The sequence below is a fragment of the Typopeltis vanoorti genome, chromosome 5 (assembly GCF_054136105.1).
Source record: "Typopeltis vanoorti isolate ZY-2024b chromosome 5, IOZ_Tvanoo_1.0, whole genome shotgun sequence".
Taxonomy (NCBI): domain Eukaryota; kingdom Metazoa; phylum Arthropoda; class Arachnida; order Uropygi; family Thelyphonidae; genus Typopeltis; species Typopeltis vanoorti.
In genome coordinates, this window is record NC_143553.1 from 137,892,142 (window position 1) to 137,912,167 (window position 20,026).

Below are 20,026 nucleotides of genomic sequence, written 5' to 3' on the forward strand. Positions count from 1 at the left end.
CAGAGGAATCTTGCTTATTTTCATTGCTGCTTCATTTCCTAGCATTGTCATGACCATTTTTTTGCATGCAGGCAAAATAAGTGACTCACCTAAAGTATGATCTTTCATATTTTTTGCTATCAGTTCTGAGACTTGATAAGAAGAGATTTGAGCTTTATCAGAAACAGTCATTATACTTTTAAAAGAATTTGCCGCTTTTGTTTGCTGTTCAGACAATCTCTTGAAAAAACTTACATATTTATCTTGTAAATTAGAGTGTATAGTTTTAAAATGTTTACTCAATTTACTAGGAAGCAATGATTCACTTGCCATTTTACATCCACATACTAAACATAGCGGCAAAGGATGATCTTCACTTCCGATCCAAGTGAAACCAAAGCTTAAGTAACTTTCATTATATTTGCGAGTAGGCCGCAATTTTGCTTTCTTACTTGCACTTAACTTTTGCTCACTTCCAGATTCTGATTCTTCAATATCACTTTTTGAGAAATCTATCCATTTTATTTGGGTGTATTTATCTGAAAATAAGTAATATGCACATAACATCCACTTCCAACACTTTTAAAATAAGTAATATACACAACAAGAATAAACCATATTCTTGTTCTCTTTGCAAAAAAAAACGCTGTTAATTAACTTAATAATGATGATGTGTTGACAAAATGAGAGGTATATCCGTAATGAAAAGGTATAATATAGTAACTATATTTATTTTTATATCTGGACACACATTTCTCTGGAATACCACAGGGCGCACCCTTTGAGAACCACTGTTCTAGAGTAATAACTTGGGAAAAATGCCAGAAATGAAATTCAAAGTGAGAGAAAATATTCATGAGAAATGTAATCTTATATTCATATCAACTGCCATCAGAAACTTGAAATGTGGAAAAGCAGCTGGAGTTGATATTCAGCCAGAAATGTTCAAACATGGCGACAGTGGTTACACTGCATAAAAGCCTAATCAAATTCCAGATGATTGGAGTAGAGTTCTCTAGTACCATCTATAAGAAGGGGGGGGGGGTAGAATTACAGAATTTCTCTACTGAGTATTCCAGGTAAGATTTATGTGAGCATATTTGAGAAAAGGTTTAAAAAAAAAAACTCGAACAAGCTGGGTTCAAGGCTAGAGATTATCAGGATCATATTTTCACTTACAGGTGAGGAATCATGGGAATATAATAATAATGATCTGTGTTTAACTTTTGTAGATCTAAAAAAGCACAAAATGCCAAGAGAAATGCTGTTCAAAAAATGTTACAATTATGTGTAAACAGGCATTATTAGTTTTATAAACAGATATGTTTTACTGACTAGTATGTATAACATAGAAACAAACATCAAGAAAGAAAAGAGCTGGTTTATCCTCTTCTGTGAATTTGCAGTTATTGGCATTCAAGTTGTATTATCTACATTACTGCAATCCATGTCAAAATAAAAAATAAACAAATAATTACTTACGATAAGTTTCATGAAATATTTGCTTTTCCAGGTAGAACGGTCCTCCCTGCCCATCTTGTGGTTCAAGGATCTCTCTTAAAATGAGTTTAAGGACTTCCTAAGGGGAAAAAAAAAAAAAAAAAACAGAATGCATATAATAGCTTATTTTATGTTTAACATAAGATAAAGTTTTAAAATATTCTTATTTTCAAGATGAACTATTACTTCATACCATGAAATCGGTTCCTTAGTTTTTAGGATTTTACACAAAAACTACACTGACTTTGAAGACGTACACATTCATTAGTAATAACTATGTTTTGAACAGAAATTCAGCAGTATTTACCAACATTAGCTTTACTTTTTCTACACAAACTATCTTTTACTTTAATTCAGCTGCACTTTAACCTTATGTGGGAACATGGCAATGGTCAAAATGGAAAATTTAAAAGACAAGAATTCATAAATTTTCCATTTTGAGACTTATCGTTCAAGAGAAATACATGAATGCAATAAGCTACTCCTTACTTTCCTGGTCAGTATTGTTACATAAATTAGAACAAATGGGGATGGATATGACACTGGTCAAGTGGATAAGAGGATGACTGCTGGACAGATATCAAATAGTGGTTATATGGAGAGACAGAATCGAGGCAAAAACAAGTGACAAGTGGTGTGCCACAAAGTTCAGCGCTGAGATCATTGATGTTTAATTTGTACATAATGATATATATAAGAAATGACCTGAAAGGAAATATTCAGTTGTTTGATGATGCAAAATTAGGCAGTGATAGTTAATCAAGGCAATGTGGTGAAGATTTAAATAGGCTGTCAGTATGGGCAAAAACTAATGGGTGTCAGTTTATTGTGAAGAAATGTAAAAGTTATGCATTTTGGGATAAATAGATTACAAGCTGTGTATTACATTGATGGCACTATACTCCACGAAATAGATGAAGCTAGAGATTTAGGTTGGTGATAGACAGAGTTAAAGTTTAGACAACATATTGCTAAAAGGTAACCCATAAGATTACTTGGCTATTGAAGAACACATTAACAAGTAGAGATAAGAAAGTTATTCCTCTTTATAAGGCCTCTGAATTACTGTGCTCAAGTCTGGTCCCCTGGGTTTCTTAGGGATGAGGAAGCAGTGGAGGGGGATTCAGAGGCAAGTGACTGAGATGGTGAGTAGCTTGTGGAATGTTTCCTATCAGGATAGATTGAAGGTTGTGGATTGCAGAAGTTGGTTGATAGGAGAAAAAGAGGGGATATGGTAGAAGCATTTAAGTTGCTTAAAGGATTTTATAGGATAGATGTAGGAGAAATGTTTCAGCAGTTTGCTAGAGGGACCAGAAACAGGGGTCATCCATGGAAGTTGAATAAAGGTGTGGTCAGTAGAGGTGTGAGAAACTAGGTTTGCACGGAGAGTGGTGAATCAGTGGAATAGGTTGCCAGAGTCAGTTGGGAGTGGTTTTTCTATTAATGGGTTCAAAGAGAGGTACGACAGATTGGGTCTCCTGCAATGAGTCTTTGGACTCCATGGAGGTGTCCGTATAATAATAATATGCTGGCCTGGTTGGCCGAATGGTTAGCATATCCAGCAAAAAGACTGCATTTCCAAATCCCGCCACATGGATGTGGATTTTGTGATTGTCAGTGTGACAATATTAGTGGTTATGGCCAGTAGATGGCAATGGTGTAGATGATGGTAGCTGGAGACAGTCGTGCAGTGTGTTCCCCCCCCCTCCCAGATGAGTTATTGGACTCCTTGGAGGTTTCAGCTCCAAGGAAGTTTCTCCAAGTGCTGAAACCTCCTTGGAGATTTCAGCACTTGGCTAAAGGAAGCAGAACAAGAGGTCATCCCTGTAAGTTGAGTAAGCGTGTGGTTAGCAACAGTGTGAGGGCTAGATTTTTTGCTTAGAGAGTGAATGAATGGAACAGGTTGCTTGAGCCGGTTGTGACTGCATTGTCTGTTAATGGTTTCAAGGAGAGGCACAGATAGTATTGATTTGGGTCTCCCATGATGAGTCTTAGGACTCCATGGAGGTGCCCATGCAATAATAAAGGTGGATATGAATGCTCTGACAGCAATGGATTTTAAGCAGAGATATAAGCATTGTGTAAATAATAGTGTGGGCCTCCTACAATGAGTCTTCTGACTCCATAGCACCCATAATCAGCACCGGTGCTAGTATTTTTCTCGTGTGTGCAATTAATGTTCGGTGCCTTTCCAAAAAAGTTTTTTTTGAATAAAGTGTCAATAAAATTAACAGGAAATGAAAAACAAATGAAAACCACTTTACAGTATAATTTTACCTACTGATTAGTCCTGCTTATACAATTTTTTTTTACACGGAACTCAACAATTTATCATAAGTTGATTTATGATACATCAAAAAATAAAGAGAAACTATTTTAGGTATATTTTCATAAATTTTAATCAAAAATTACAGTGATATAATTGGGTCCAGGATACAATTTCAGAATTTATTTGTTCGTTTGGAGGAAGATCTAAAGGGGCCAGAAAGGAAGACGATGCATTCATAATTATACGTACCATTCTGTACCATTCGTTGTTCGTTTAAACTGTTTTCTCATATTTTTTGACATCTTTTAGGCACCTTTTCTTCTGTGGCGCTTGTGTATATTGCACACACCAGCCAGGCATGCCCATAATATTTATTAACCATCACTCTTCCCAGTTTTGCATCATTGGCCAAACTACTAAATATTTATCTTAAATCATTTCCTAATTTGGACACAACTGTTTATTTCTTCTATACAGAAAATAACAATTACGGTCTACTATCTAATTCTGACATTATACATATTTGCAACTATATTAAATTTATCGACCACTAACTTAGCATGCAGTTTCTTCAGATTGCAAATATTGTTGTGCTTAAATTCCAGTTGATGAGAGCACATCAAATTCATCTCTCATTTCACCATCCACTAAATTTTAGTCTCAATGGTCACAGCTAAGCAGATTGCCTTCATATAAATAATTTAAACTACGAGAGTTGTTAATCCCTTGTACACTTGCACAAATTAAATACAAGAGTTCTGTAGTACACCACTAGTGACCCATCTCTCAGATTCGGTTCTGCTATATATTAATGTTTGATATCTCTCCATCAGCCACTTTATTCATATCACCTGCTTTATATCCAATCCTATTTGCTCCAATTTATGTAAAGGTTCCATGTGATATCCTGCTGAAAACCTAACTGAAGTCCAGCAGTATCTCTGAGTAGCCATTTCCTTTATCCAATTCAGTTGTCACTTTGTTATAAAAAGCAAATTACTTTTAAGGACAAGCCCTATCTTTCACAAAACCGTGCTTCAATCAGACACCTATATTCTCAACATCAATGTTACATCTAACAATGCAGTAATTTCACCTGGATGGCAGACAAAACAACTACCTTGTTTGCTTCTGTTTGTTAAAGTTATCCTTCCATTCACATTTTTCCTTTCTCACCACACAGTGAAAAATAACTTTGGGATTTTCTTTAGCCTGCTCAACTAACCTCCACTCATAGTCAGCTTGTCTTCCTTACTATACTGATCTCATGTCTGCAAGAGATGTGCTTTGAATTATGGGATACTAAGGCAACTGATGTGAAGGTTGTCCACCTTTGCCACGAGTTGCCCAGTCCTGAAGATACTTCAGGCACAAACTTTGTTTGCTTACACTTGGATAAAGCAGTGGTCGGCAACCTTTTTAATATGAAGGGCGCAATACTGCAGGCGCCATGACGCACGTGGGTGCTGCATTGCCAACTCTCCTGATTTAAATAATTAAACTTAAAATTACAATTAGCATGAATGGTTTTGAAATGTCTTTCTATATTACTTTTTTTAGAAATACCAACACTATTGTTGCATAATAAACAAATACATTTGCCATTATGATTGATATATTGATTATAAAAAATTAGATGATGTACAAGGCCAGGTTTCTCATTAAATCCTACTGAATTTATATTTTTTGTATTCATTTTTTATTTTTTATGGTATTTTATATGGAAAATACTATGAAAAGAGGTCTGGAGCTTGCTCCACCTTTACTACGAGTTGCCCATAAGGCCCTACTTATGCTTGCATCCGCCTAAACTTTTAGTTTCTATATATTTGGCATGAAACTCTTGTAGATTCTATATCTTCGGCTATGAAATAATGTTGGATTCAATATTCACTTAATTTGTATCATCATGTATTATATTTACAGTGTTTTGTCTTTATGTCTTCTCGCATTTTAGCACATACTAGTAATGAATGCATCTCTCAGATATATACTGCAATCTATGCTGCAAAATTATCACTGCGAGCTCCAAAGCAGTTTACAATAATTTCTCTGAGGATGCACTAAAAATTCACTGCGGGCACCACAGCACCCACGGGCTGCATTGCCGACCCCTGGGATAAAGGATTAAACTAAATATATGATGGAACTGTACTGCAGCAAACTGACAATGCTAAAATATTCAACATAGATTTTTACTCCAACACATGAGATGGCTACAGCAAATAAATGCTGTGAGTGTCAGATAGGATTGAAAGCAAAGTAAGGTTTGTTGACATTCATTTTGAAGAACTGCAGGTTGCATGTTCAGGGAATATTTCATGGGAAAATATGTTCAACAGAACTGAGGTAGAGAGAATATTATCTTGACTGCTAAGCTGAACATTAACAAAAGGTGAAGGGAGAAAACTAAGGATTCCTACAAACTTTCAAGTTTTTAACACATTTTCAGTGATCGCCATTCTTATTTCTAATATTGTTCTTTGCAATGCTGCAGATATTTCTTCATGTTGCTTTAGTATACTAAGACTAGCCTTATGAACTAGTAAAAGACTTAAATCCTGACCAAGGCATGGATATAAATTTCACTGCATGAGCTTGTATAGCTCCTTAGAGCTCTATTTTTTTTTTGTTTGTTTTTAATTTTTATTCTAGAAACAAACATTCAGAAATCTGCCTCAATGCAATGGTAACAGCTCATCATATGAAAAAAAAAAATGTCCAATGACATTTGTTTGTTAAGAAATTGACATTCACAGTAGCCTTTCTATTTTTGTCTAACTAAAAGGATCAATCAAAATAATCGGAAAGTGGTTCGCCTTTTTAATTGACCATACAACGTAGTTTAAGTTGTCCAACCTAGGGCAAAACATTTCAAATTTCAAGTTGAAAATTTATGAAATTCATAACATCTACCCTCAGGAGGTGTAAAAGACATTATGACAATTCCAATCAACAATTTTCCTCCAAATTAATCTGTTATCTGTCAAGACTCCAACATTATCAGATCATATATTTCTGTTTTCTAAGGCACTTTTTACTGTATCAATCCACTTACATTCTGGTCTTCCTCTGGGTTGTTTTTCTTGATAAATGGAAAAGAGCCCTTGTTTTACTAATCTTTCTTCTCCCATTCTGTTTAAGTGGCCATACCACCCGAGATTAAGTATACTAACAATGGCAAGTTCTTTCCTAATATCCTCATTTTTTTTTTGATACTGCTATTGATGCCATCTGTTCCTTCCACTAATCTTTCTCAGAATCCTCATATCTGTGATCAAGTTTTATTTCTAACCTAGCTCTCAGATCCATAAGTTAAAATTGGTTTTGAACACGGTCTTCTATATATCTAACTTAGTGTCGACTAATTTCTTTCTTATTCCATATAAATTTATTCAGTTGACTTCCTATGATACCAGCTTTACTAATTCTGTTGTCCATTTCCATATTTAATTTGCCATCTTTACTAAAAATTTTATCATCAAGTAGCTGAAATATTTTACTTGTTCTATAGGTTCACTATTCAGAATACAGTTGATGTTTTCAATGTTTCTACCTATTTTCATTGTGTCTTTTTATTGCTGATTTTCACACCAAATTTATTAGAACAGTTATTCAACTTATTCAGGGAATCTTGCAGAGTTGTACTATATTTATTCAGAAGTATAATATCTGAATAAGTAAGGAGCTAAGATTAACATCACCAATTTTAATATTAGATTTAATACTACTTTCCTTCATAATGCGATCCATACAAATGAATAATAGTCGAGAATATACACCCTTGCTGCATAGCTGATTTCACATCAAACCATCTTCCTACCTCCTTTAATTCAAACTGCTGATTTACAGCTAAACAGACTACATATTGCACAATGTAAATTCCAATTAACATTGGCAACTTCTCATATGCTATGCCTTTTCCAGATCAATTAAATACATATCCTTCTTATATTACTAAATCTTTGTTTTTTAAATTAAAAATCTGATCCTGACAGGTTCTATTTGACCTGAATCCAGCTTGTTCTTCAGCAAACTTTCCTTCCAAAATATTTATACTTTGTTAAAAGTTTTTCATTTGATTATATTATAAATTAAAGATACCAAGAAATTATATACTTAGTTTAATCCATTATCTTATATGCACAAACTGTTTGCTTACACTTGGAAAACGGATTAAACAAAGTATATAATTTCTTGGTATCTTTAATTTACAATATAACCAAGAGAAAAACTTTCAATATCTATCTCTAATCCAGAGTATTTTAATAATAAGGTGTGACACCTTTTGGCAACTCATATAGGAAAATATGACTTCTGCATTACTTCAACCTTGGTATCTCACCTCTGGGTCTGGCTCCCACTAATGAGACCTCAAAGAGTGAAACTGGTCTGGATATGGACCCTTCCCATAATGCATAGCATTATACATGTCTGCAAGGAGATGTGCTTTGCCATTATGGGTTACTAAGGCAAGTGATGCCCATGTGGGGACACCTGTAACCCCCCATCAGGCGCGTCCCCTGCTGGTGGATCGAGGAATGCTTGTCATAGTTTACTATGGAGGGTAGGAGGGAAATAAAATACTTCCCGTGGACCAACAGGATAGCACTTCCCCAATAGGCCAGTCTGGGGGCCTTGAAGGTGGCAGCCCCACCACCAGACTCAGTTGCTGAAGGCTAATCCCCTGCACACCTTAAAATTTCACTCATTAAAAGAAATAACAAAGAGATAGCCAAACTGCCTAAATGGTTAATGATAAAGTGAGGAAAAAGGTACATGAGATACGGAACATGGAAAAGAAAACGAATTAATAGATGAATTTAAAAAATCAAGATTGGATTTGCTAACAGTCACAGAAACAAAAAAGAAAGGTCAAAGTTGCCAGAAAATGAAAGATGGGTATATACTTTTCTATTCAGGGATAAACCCAAGAGAATGGGGAAAAAAAGGGGTAGCTTGCATAATTAAACTAGATCTCAAATAATATGTTCCTAAATGGCAACTAATAAATGAAAGGTTGTTGACAATCACTATAGATTTTAAATCAGACAACCAAGTATTCACTGTAATTGTTGCATATGGCCCAAACGATAATGCCAATAAAGAAATTAAAGTTGAATTCTTCGAACTCTTACAAAAAACAATTGAAGAAGTTCAAGGGCATATCATACTACTTAATGGCCAGGTAGGGAATCAAGTAGATGAAGAAACGAAACAAGTGTTGGGATCATAAGGAGAAATAACCTGGAATAATAATGGAGAAAGAATAATAATTCTTTGCCTTACAAATAATTTAGTAATAGCGAATACTATGTTCAAGCATAAAGAAATTCATAAGTTTACCAGGGAAGTGCCCAATAGAAACGAAAAATCTATAATCGACTATGCCATCATACGCAGATCATACTGGAAGTATATAAAAAATGCAAGAGTCTACAGAGGTCCTGAAATAGGCAGTGACCACTACTTATTATTATTGGAAACAATCCATAAAATAAAAGTTGAAAAATGTAGAAAAAGTAGCAAGGAAATAAATTAAGATAAAGAACTACAAACTAAAGAAAGAAGAAACAGCCATTGAATATATAAAAGTAAAATAGAAGAGAAGATGAAAGAAGTAGAAAAAGAGATATATGAAGACCAAGATGTAGAACACCTATAGTACAGGTTCAAAACATTTCTTCTAGAAACAAGCAAAGAAATTTGTGGTGTATCATTAAATAATAAACAGAAGAAACATAAAACACTCTGGTGGACTAAAGAACTAAAAGAAGAAATTAAAAAGAAAAAGCAATTATGGAAGAGAGATATAACATCAAAGCTGCAAGTTGATAGAGAACTATACAACAACCAAAGAAATAAAGTTAATACCTTAGTGAAAGAAGAGGAAAGAAAATGCTGGGAAGACTTCGGACATACTTTAGAACAAAATTTTAAAGGAAACCAAAAACACTTCTATAATGTTTTAAGAAGAATGAGGTCAGAGAAAGAATGCCCCATAAGGTTTATCAAAAATAAGGATGGAAAGTTACTCACAAATTCCAAAGACATCATGGAAAGATGGGAACAGTACTTTCAAGAATTATTGGAAGATGCAGGACATGGAAAAAATAGAACCCTAAGAGCAAGACACACAAGCAAAACAGAAGATCAGAGTGAAGAAATTCATGCAAATGAACTGTTAGCAGAATGAATAAAATAAAACTGGGCAAATCAGCAGGCCATGACCAAATAACACCAGAAATGGTAAAAAATTTAGGAACGAAAGCCATCAAATTTCTTTAACACTTATTCGATGTTGTATGGAAAAAGAAAATTATTCCCAAAGACTGGGAAATAACTATAATAATCCCTATATTTAAAAAAGGAGACAATTGCAAATGTGAAAACCATAGAGGAATTTTGCTTTTAAGCGTTCCAGAAAAATTATATGCCCGTATTTTAGAAGAGAGGCTTAGGAACCAAATAGAGGATACACTGGATGAAATGCAATATGGCTTTCAAAAAAAATAGAAGCACGCAGGATCTTAACGTATGCAATAGTATAATAACTCGTCTTGTCTTCTCTACTAATAAATTATACTTAACTACAAACTGGAAGACTACTGAAGTTTACTATTATAAACACTTTTCTCCCCATATTATAATTCTGAAGTTTGTTTTACACTATAGCCTATAGTATTTTTTAGGATGTTTTAAAACTACTGATCCTGGAAGATGACAGTACCAAATAATATTATATAATCAGAGATCTACATATAATAAACTCAACATTTGGTATGATCAATATGGTACTAATGCAAAACATTTCTTTCTGCCCAAAACTTCTATGCTTAGTGTCACGATATCTGATTCTAGTTGGATTGTTACCTCTCAGTGATTAATGCAATGTGCTCCCTTACATTTTTTTGTAATCAGTCCCATACATGAGGTAAGTTTTTTTTTTTTAATACTGATCCCACATGCAAAAGTTATAAGAACTTATATGCTAATCAGTGTCATATGTGCATAGGTACAAATCAGAGTCAGGAATGAAGTTTATATTTTTCTTAAAAATGGATGCTGAGCAACTGCAAGTCTTCATTTCGCATGCCCAACAGAAAGTGGAAAAAAGAAGGCTATTAAATTATTTCAGGAAATTATAATGTATGCTGGAATATTAATTAAAAGAAACTTAAATACTTCCTATCTTTCGGCAATGTCACGGTCATTACCTCACCCATACAGGCAGATACATTCACCAGCAATCCTCCCCGCCCATAACAATATGCGGTTATAAAAACCCTATATAACAGGGCAAAATTAATCTGTTCAGATGACAATTCCCTAAATATTGAACTAAAGCAGCACATTGTCAACACGTTCTTAGCCAATGGCTACAATCCCCCAAAAATATTCAAACCAGTTAACCACAACCCCCCCCCTCCCCTTCATAACAAAGATTACACTAAATTCATCACCATTCCTTATATCCAGAGAACTTCTGAAAAGTTAACCAAAATTCTAAAAAAATATGACCTGACTTCTTGTTACAAACCACATAAGAAATTAGCATCCCACCACCTAAGACCAGCCACTTTCCTTAGACCAACTTAGGTCCCTTGCAGCTGTAAACTGTCCTACTTCGGCCAAATAGGCAGGACAGCAAATGTTAGGATATCGGAACACAAAGATTATATCTGGTTTCACCAATACAGCCACTCTGGGCTTGCAAGACCATGCTCTGGACACCCACCACAGAATATGCTGCAAGCCACATTACTACACAGCAGCAAATTTAAATACAAAAGTTTATTCATGGAATCGGCTCAGCTCTAAAAAAACTTTCCAAACCTCAACAAATTTGGGTGCATGAGACTGCCCCAAATTTGGGATGCTTGCATCATGAGAACTTCAGCACAACAGCCAAGACAACCCAATATAGCCTGCTAAGGGAGTGCCTGCATGCACATGTCATAGTTTTGTTCCCATGAAGATGATGATGTGACATTGCCGAAATATAGGAAGTATTTATTGAAGTTTCTTTTAATTAATATTCTAGTATACGGTGCAATTTCCTGAAATAAGTCATGTGTTACCAACATATAAGCTTATCTATAAGAATGGAAAAAGGAATGATAGTTGTTAGTTCACTGGCCACAGAAATGCCTATAAGAATAGACATACTGCTGAAATGGCATCTATGAGGTACGTTAAAGTGAATCTAACAGAAACTCACTTCATATATGAGCCATATTGCTCTCCTCTGGACAGCATGAACAATTCTAAGGGAGCTTTTAGGTGTACTACCTCAAATGCGAGCAGTATTCTAAGGATGAGCGGATTTGGGATTTGTGTAGGTTTGCCAGATGGATAAAAATAGTATCGTGAGAGGAAAAGGATGTTGAATAACTTCCTCAGTATCTAAAGAACTAGTGATTATGCAAAGCTATTAGAGATAAATATCAATCCAAGGAGAAGGAGCTGATCCTGTTTGGTGATTTGTGCATTACTCAGAGCAAGAACAGTGAACAAGATCCGTTTTGTGAGAGAAAAGGCAAGACTTACAATGAAGGTGATCAGGCTATTCTCACTCCATTGATACCAGTCAAAGATGATCTTGAAGCTTAGACATCTGAGTACTGCATAGTTTATCAAATGACTGAGATAAATGGAGTGTGCCATCAAAGCTGTGAATTGGATTAGCGGGGATTGAAAGTTGGCCATTAACATATAGGAGAAAGATGATAGGTGAAAGATGGGATCCTGACACACTTGTATTGGTGGCAAAGCTTGAAAAGACAAAGCCATCCATCAAACTAGTGGTGGTGGTCGGCGGTAGATGGCGTTGGTGTAGTTGCGGTCAGTTGGTGGATTGAGTAGTGGAGACAAAGTTGTAGAGCAGGTGGCCCTCCCTCGATGAGTCCTTGGACTCCCTGGAGGTGTAAAAGAATAATAATAATGACATGCACCGAATGACAAGAGAGAAAGCTGATCAACCTGCCACCTTCTACCCAATTAGAGGGTGACAGGTAGATCAAAGGATGACATCTTGCTTAGCTGGCCTCAATGCCAGACACAATCAAAAGCTCTGTAAATGTCATCAGTGCACATTTCTTCAAATCTTTTCATTGCACACATCCAGCAAAGGGGGGGGGGGGTGATGTAGACAGAGGTTAGCCATGAATCGTGCATGGCCTATAGAGAGCAAAGCAACAGAAACAAAATTCTGGTATATACTAAAATTACTTTTCAACAAGCTTAACTGTAAAAAAAAAAAATAATAAAAATAAATAAAAATAAAAAATACATTTCATTGTTGTACAAATATTGAAATCTTACTTTTATGCACATACTAACTTTATAATTTGGACTGAAAATATTACCAGCTGTATACTACACTGATGAAACTATACTACAGGAAATTAACAAAGAGATATGAAAGCGTTAGTAGACGGAATTAAAGTTTAGAGAGCATATTCCAAAAACGGATAAAGCAGCTCATCAGATTATTTGGTTACTGAAAAATGCTTTGATGAGCAGAGACAAGCAGGTTATTATTCCTCTTTATCGAACCTTGATAAAACCCCATTTTGACTACCACGTGCAGATCTGGTCAACAAGGTTTCTTGGTGACAAAGAAGAGGTGGAGAGGATCCAGAAGCAAATTATCTGTGGAAAGAACCTTGCAGGAACATGCTCAAGATTTGTTGACAGGCGAAAGAGAGTTGATATGATTGAGACATACAAATTACTGAAGGGTTTTTTACAAAATTAATGCAGAGGAAAGTTTTCAAAACAGGTTTAGTAGTGAGAGACCTAGGAGGGCTATCCTTGGAAACTGAGTAAGAGTGTAGTTAGCAAAGATGTAAGAACTAGGTTTTTTTTTTTTTTTTTTTTTTTTTGGAGTGTTGAATGAGTGGAATAGGCTGCCATGACTGAATGAGTTCAAAGCAAAGTATGATAATTATTGCACAAATGTTGGATTGTGCTTGACATGATGTTTAGGGCCTCACTCATGAGTCTAGGGACTCCATGGAGTAACCCATAATAATAATAATAATTACTTTTTTTTCCCACGCCTCCTGCTTCTTAATACACTAACTACATCTCGTCAAAAAAATAAAAAAAGTTTTAAGTTTTGTAAGAACCAAAAGCAGTTCCAGTGAAATTTATCGATCCACCAAGATTATTCCGAAAGTTTCTGTAGCCTCTTAACAAATATAAGCCACTTCTTAGATATACTATGAACGGTTCTATTAACACATGGAAATCATGCTCTTATACGTGGAATCGGATAAAGTTCATTTCTTACTAAGAATTCTTCTTTACTAAAGAAAAACTTCAAACAAGTTCAGTTATATTTAAGATAAAAGACCAAGCGAAGTAATTTTTTTTTTTTAAAAAAAGCGATTTTCGTATACAGTTACTCCAAATATGAAAAAGTGCCTTTTCACAGCGTAACAAATATTTCACAATTTATTTTCAGGTAACACATTTAATAAAATATTTTATCCAAAACCACTAAGAACTATAGCTTGTTTAATAACTAATTCCATTAAAAAATACTACAACATGATGAAAAAGATTTTAATTATATTACGAAAATATATAAACATACCAAAAAAACGTCACCACTTGGAAATACTGAAAGGCTCTGAGAGTAATCTCGAACCAGTAATTTCCGATTTCTTACCTCCTTTTTACATGATATTATTTATTATTTATTTATGTCTTACCTATTTAAAAGGAAAGGATTTTTGAAATCAAAATGTTCTTTTATTTCAAAATTTAATTATGGGAAATAAAATATCAATTATCAAATTATTTCTTAAACAATTGATATTTCAAAAATATCAATTGCTTAAGAAATATTAAACAAGTAAAAAAGATATCATATGAAATTACGGATCTGGAAACTATGGGTACCTTAGAAAACTGCTTAGGGCTGTACCATCAGGAGGATATAATTCAGGAAAAGAGTACTGCATGGGAAGTAGTAAAGGGATGTTTGAAGTAACAAGTAGCTGAACGCATACAAAGAGTTAAGAAAATTAATAAACTTGAATTTAAATGGATGAGTTGACCAGTTAAAAAGAAAGCAAAACATGTGGAGGAGTTTCAAAGATTGACCAACAAGCCCATGAGCACTATAAAGAACGGACCAAAATAGTGGATGGTATAGAAAGGAAGGAAAATAGGAGTATGAGATTAAACAAGGGAAATAAGATAATCCAAAAGTTTTTTTTTTCAGTATGTGTCAAGTAAAGCAAATAATCACCATAATAGAAAACTTTTCATGAATGCAGATGGTAAGGAGATGACTGAAGTAAAAAAAAAAATAATTGATTTGAGTGATCACTTTCAAGGATGCTGAAATGCAGCAGGAACTCACTGATCCAAGCCACTGCTGAAAACACTGAAGTACCACAGATCTGTAGGCCAACAGGAAGATTGCAAAATTCTTCTCATTCTGGATACCTATTCAACTCATCCCAGAAATGATGAAATGATGAAAAGAAAAATGATTATACAGTGTACTTATCTTCAAACTATACATCTCTTATTCAAGACCTAAGAATATTATGCTCTTTGAAGGCTAATTGACTCATCGTGGGAGTTCCACTGTTACACACAGAGTTTATCATACCGTGCTTTAAACATATTCACTGTCTCTCTGCTCACCACACTCTCAAGCAATGCATTCCAATCACTCCTCATGCAAAAAAAATGCTTCTCACTCCCTTGCTCACACCCTCCTTATTCAGCTTCCAGGGATAACCTCTTGTTCTCCTATTATCTTCACCCATTCTGCGCAAAACCTTGCCGATTTTAATCTGGTAATAACCTCGTAACAGCTTATATGTCTCGATCGTATCTCCCTACTCCTTCTATCCATCAATTTCTGCAAATTGCATTTTCTCAATCTGTCTTCATACTCTACATTCCAGAGATCAGAAACCACCTTATTCAAACGCCTCTGAACTTTTTCTAATGCATCTTCATCTTTTTGAAAACCAAGTGACCAGATCTGTGCACAGTAATCCATATGTGGCCTAATCAAAGCCTACAAGTCAATGTCCTCTGCATCATTCCCATTATCTGCTGTGTTGTCTTCACAATTTTAGTAACATTTCCCCGAAATTTCAGGTCCTTGTCTATAATCACTCCCAGATCTCTCATCTCCTCTACCACTTCCAAGATATTTCCACGAATTGTGTACTTTACATCCCATCTCTGCTTCCCATATTTCAAAACCTTACACTTTGAAACATCGAATTGACATCTCCACTTATTTACCCATTCGGCCATTGAATTCAAGTCCTCTTGCAAAAATACAGCATCCGCTCCACTCCTGATAGCTCTCCCCAACTTTGCATCACCTGCAAACAACTGTATATCACCATTTAGACCTCTCCAAATATCATTTACATTCAAATTAAACAGCAATGGACCTAAAACAGACCCTTGAGGTAAACCACTAGTAACTTTCCTCTTCTGGGATATCGCTCCTCCATAGACAACTCGCAGATACCTATCAGACAGCCAATCTCCAATCCAGCAAACTAAGCTACTTTTCAGCCCCCACCCGATCCAATTTAATTATCAGCTTGCCATGTGACAATTTATCAAACGCCTTTGCAAAATATAAATATACCAAACAACATCTAAATCTAAATATACCTGTATATGCAACACCCTTACCAACGCATTTGTCACTTTATTATAAAAGTAACTAGATTGCTAAAACACGATCTTCCTTTAGTAAATCCATGCTGGCCAACAAAAAGTATTTTCTGCTGTTAACCCAATTCTGAATCTCAGTCCTAACTAACTGACTTCTCTAATACCTTAACCACAACTCCAGGCACACAGACTGGTCTATAATTCAAAACCTTACTCTTATCACCACCCTTATGAATTTGAACAATTTTACACTTGTTCCACTCTTTTGGAACTTTACCCAGCAAGAGGTAAAAAGTGTTGAAAAGATATGCAATAGCTGTTGTTAACTCTTTGGCACAGTCCCTCAAAAACACATGGTGACATAGTATCAAGTCCCACAGCCTTATTTATATTAAGTCTATAAAATTTCTCATATACCTCCTGTTCATTTACTAACAATTCCACCTCCTCCTTCTTTCCCACTTCTTTCAAGTTCTGCATGTGTCACATTCACAAGAATGAAATACCTTTATAAATTGATCACTAAATATCTCAACTATAACCCCCACAGCGGTTATCATTCCTCAGTTTTCATCAATCAATCCCATCCTACCATAATCATTCTTACTTCTACTGGCCACATATCGAAAAAACTCCTCAAGATTATTTTTTGGCCGCTTCAGCTAACTGCTGCTCATACTGCATTTTTGCTATACTTATCACTAGTCACCTTCCTCGCTGCTCGTTGTACTTCTCATGCAATTGGTTGTCATAAATACTCATTTTGTGTTTCTTCCATAATACCTTCTTCTTCCAGATTGCATACCATATCTCTTGATTCATTCATTTTACACCCACTCTGTTTATCCTCTTAACCATTGGAATATACTCTGATATTGCCTCCACCAAATAGTTCTTGACTATGGCCCAAGCAGCATTGATACCCTTTCCATTCAGTTCCTCTTTCCGATTTATTATCGCTTGCTATTTCGTGAGCTTTTCGTAATTACCATTCTTATAATTCCACATATATCCCTTCTAGCAGACGTTCTCAAAAGACTGGTCACCCTTAAAGTGATCACTCTCACCAGCTGGTGGAAGATTTGACACCTCATTTATAATAACATCATCTGATGAGATGATCAAATCCAATACTCTTGATCCTCGTGTACCCTCCGTTACGGTTACGTGCTGCCTAAGGTAATTGTCTTTCAAAAACTCCAAAAATTCATTTACTTTACCCCCAGATATAGTCTTTTGCTTCCAGTCTATATTACCGTAATTAAAGTCACCCATAATGACCACTCTTTTCTTGCTAGGTAGGCCAATTTGCCTATACATTTCCTTCTCATTATCCTCCATTTTACCGGGTCTATAGCAACACCCAGATAACTATTTCATCCAGTTTACTTCTGCTTCACACCATACTGCCTCAAATCCGTGGCCACCATTTGCATTATTTAAGATTTAACATGAAAAAATGCTTTGGTTCGTTACTGATGACTAGGAGAAGGTAAAAGGTTCAACTCTAAAGAAATGTTGATAATTTGTGGCACATCTTGAAGTTTGAAAATTCTCATGACAAAAAAGTGAACAATGATTTACAGGATTAAATGTAATAAAGGAAAGAATTTGTTCTTGAATTGCTTGAGTACGCAAAAAATATTTTACGAATATTTCCTCCAAGGATGCAGAAAGTTGGTCAAATGAAGAAAATCTGGCAGAAAGGAAGAACATTGATGGTGAAAGGCCTTTATTAATAAGTATCTTGCTCTAAAGTTATTCATATTGTTCTAAATCATATTAAAAACAATGAAAAAGTTTACAATATGATTTAGACTAATGTGTTTCATTTAATCCCTTAATCACATTTAATTTTTTATATACGTTTCTAGGCCCATGGTGCTTTAGAAGCAAGCGAGGGATAATTAGTTGGTCATAGATGTACAAATTGTATATATATATTTTTTTTTATTGTAAACATAACAATCTTATATACATGATTAACCGGTTTTTGGTTCTCTGCAGTCAGACAGAGAGGTTACATGCTCATACTCTTGTTGAGGTATGTTACATCGAGGTCACTTATAAGGCTAATTACATTTTTTTTAAAAATAAATTAAAGCCATTAAGAGTTATTTTAACATGATAGCATAAGATCTTATTTTAGCATAAGAACATAAATGTGGAAGAAAATAGAAGTTATTTTTGCACAATATTATCTATTAACATGAGAGTGCCAGCTGATTAACTTTCGCTCTGTTAAGCACAACAATCCTTCTTTCTTCCCCCTTTCTTTTTTTTTTCTTTGGGGGGGTAAAGGTGTCACTTCTATGCTGGAAAGTGGATTATAATGCAGTCGCCCTGCTCAGCCAGGAGTTGATTCCGTGGATTCCATTCTTGGTGGAAAAGATCTACGGTGTTGTTTTGCCTATGGTGGTGATGCCCGTGTGGGATCCGACAGCTCACCTTTTGTTGGAAGGCTGCAGTGAGTTGGTCAGTTGCCTCTCTCTGTGAAGTTGCTGTGCTGTCTGGTCTTGTATGTCTGAGGTAGAAGTTGTATATTACCGCTTTTGCGGTGATGAAAAGGTAATTGCAGAATGAATGGTTATTTGACTCCACATGGACGAGGTTGAAATATTCCTCTTCTGTATGAAGATTACCACAGGTAAGAGCTGCCGTTTCCCAAGTCAAACTGATTAATTTAGTGTTGACTGGGCATTCCAAGTATATATGCCGGACCGTTCCTAATTGGTAGCAGAAGAGGCAGTTATCTGAGACGTTTGAATTAAATTTTCGTAATATAGTAGGAGTGGGTAATATATTATGCCACATTCTCCACTGAATATCTGCGTCAGGTTTGATGGCTCTTGTGCGATATGGTAGATCCCATTGAAATAGTGTTTGATCAGATGATGCAGGATTTTCCAACAAAGTGCTTTGGTTCGACTGTTGTGTTAGTGTACTGTAGATGTTGTTGGTGTTGCTGGGTGTAAGTTTCTCCCATGAGTTATTGGTTTTTATTAGAAAGATAGGTGCCAAAAATTCTGAGTTTGGAGGACTAAGCCCCACTTCTGTTATGTTATCAGGCATAGCGGCTTGAAACGCGGCCTTTACGGTGTCTATCTGCTCAGACTCATTCCCATATTCTAGGTTTTCGAGCGAATTTGGAAAGCGCCAAGTGAGGCTTGGAGAAAGAATGTCACCCAAGGTCCTCACGTTTCGCCAGCTCCATGGAGGAAAGAAAAATTCTTTCTGAGTGATCGGGCTTCTTACCATCGTGTTGTGAAAGATGGGTTCCATGAGGATTTCAGGTAGGGATGCTGTCTTCACTGTGTGCTGGAGGTTTAGCTTCTTCCATCGTCGAAGGGCATCTTTGTAGAAATTTGTTAAATTTACAGGCACTTGAGCTGTTGTCATTCTTATGGTGGTGGAGAGAGAGAGACCTCTAGTGGCAGAAGTGAAAATATACTTAGTGGTGCATTTGTGTGATATTTCCTGTTGTAGGGCATTTATGAGAAATCGAGCGCGGAACGTTGTTATCCTGTTGTCAATGGAGACCAACTTTTTTCCTCCATCTTTGAGAGAAGTACATAGCTGAGAGTAGGAAAGCCAGTTTGTTTTATTCCA

The 20,026-nt window shown here is 35.5% G+C and overlaps 1 protein-coding gene across 1 annotated transcript in view; it reads right to left on the reverse strand.

Moving 5' to 3' along the window:
• Positions 1-14,401, reverse strand: part of RpLP0 (ribosomal protein LP0) — a 62,662-nt gene extending 48,261 nt beyond the window's left edge. Inside the window, exons 1-2 of the mRNA XM_090392771.1 lie at positions 14,352-14,401; positions 1,462-1,558 (exon numbers count right to left, since the gene is read on the reverse strand). Of these exons, the coding sequence (XP_090248897.1) occupies positions 1,462-1,515 (54 nt within the window). The 5' untranslated portion in view covers positions 1,516-1,558; positions 14,352-14,401. The remainder of the gene's footprint in view (positions 1-1,461; positions 1,559-14,351) is intronic.
• Positions 14,402-20,026: the final 5,625 nt, after the last annotated feature.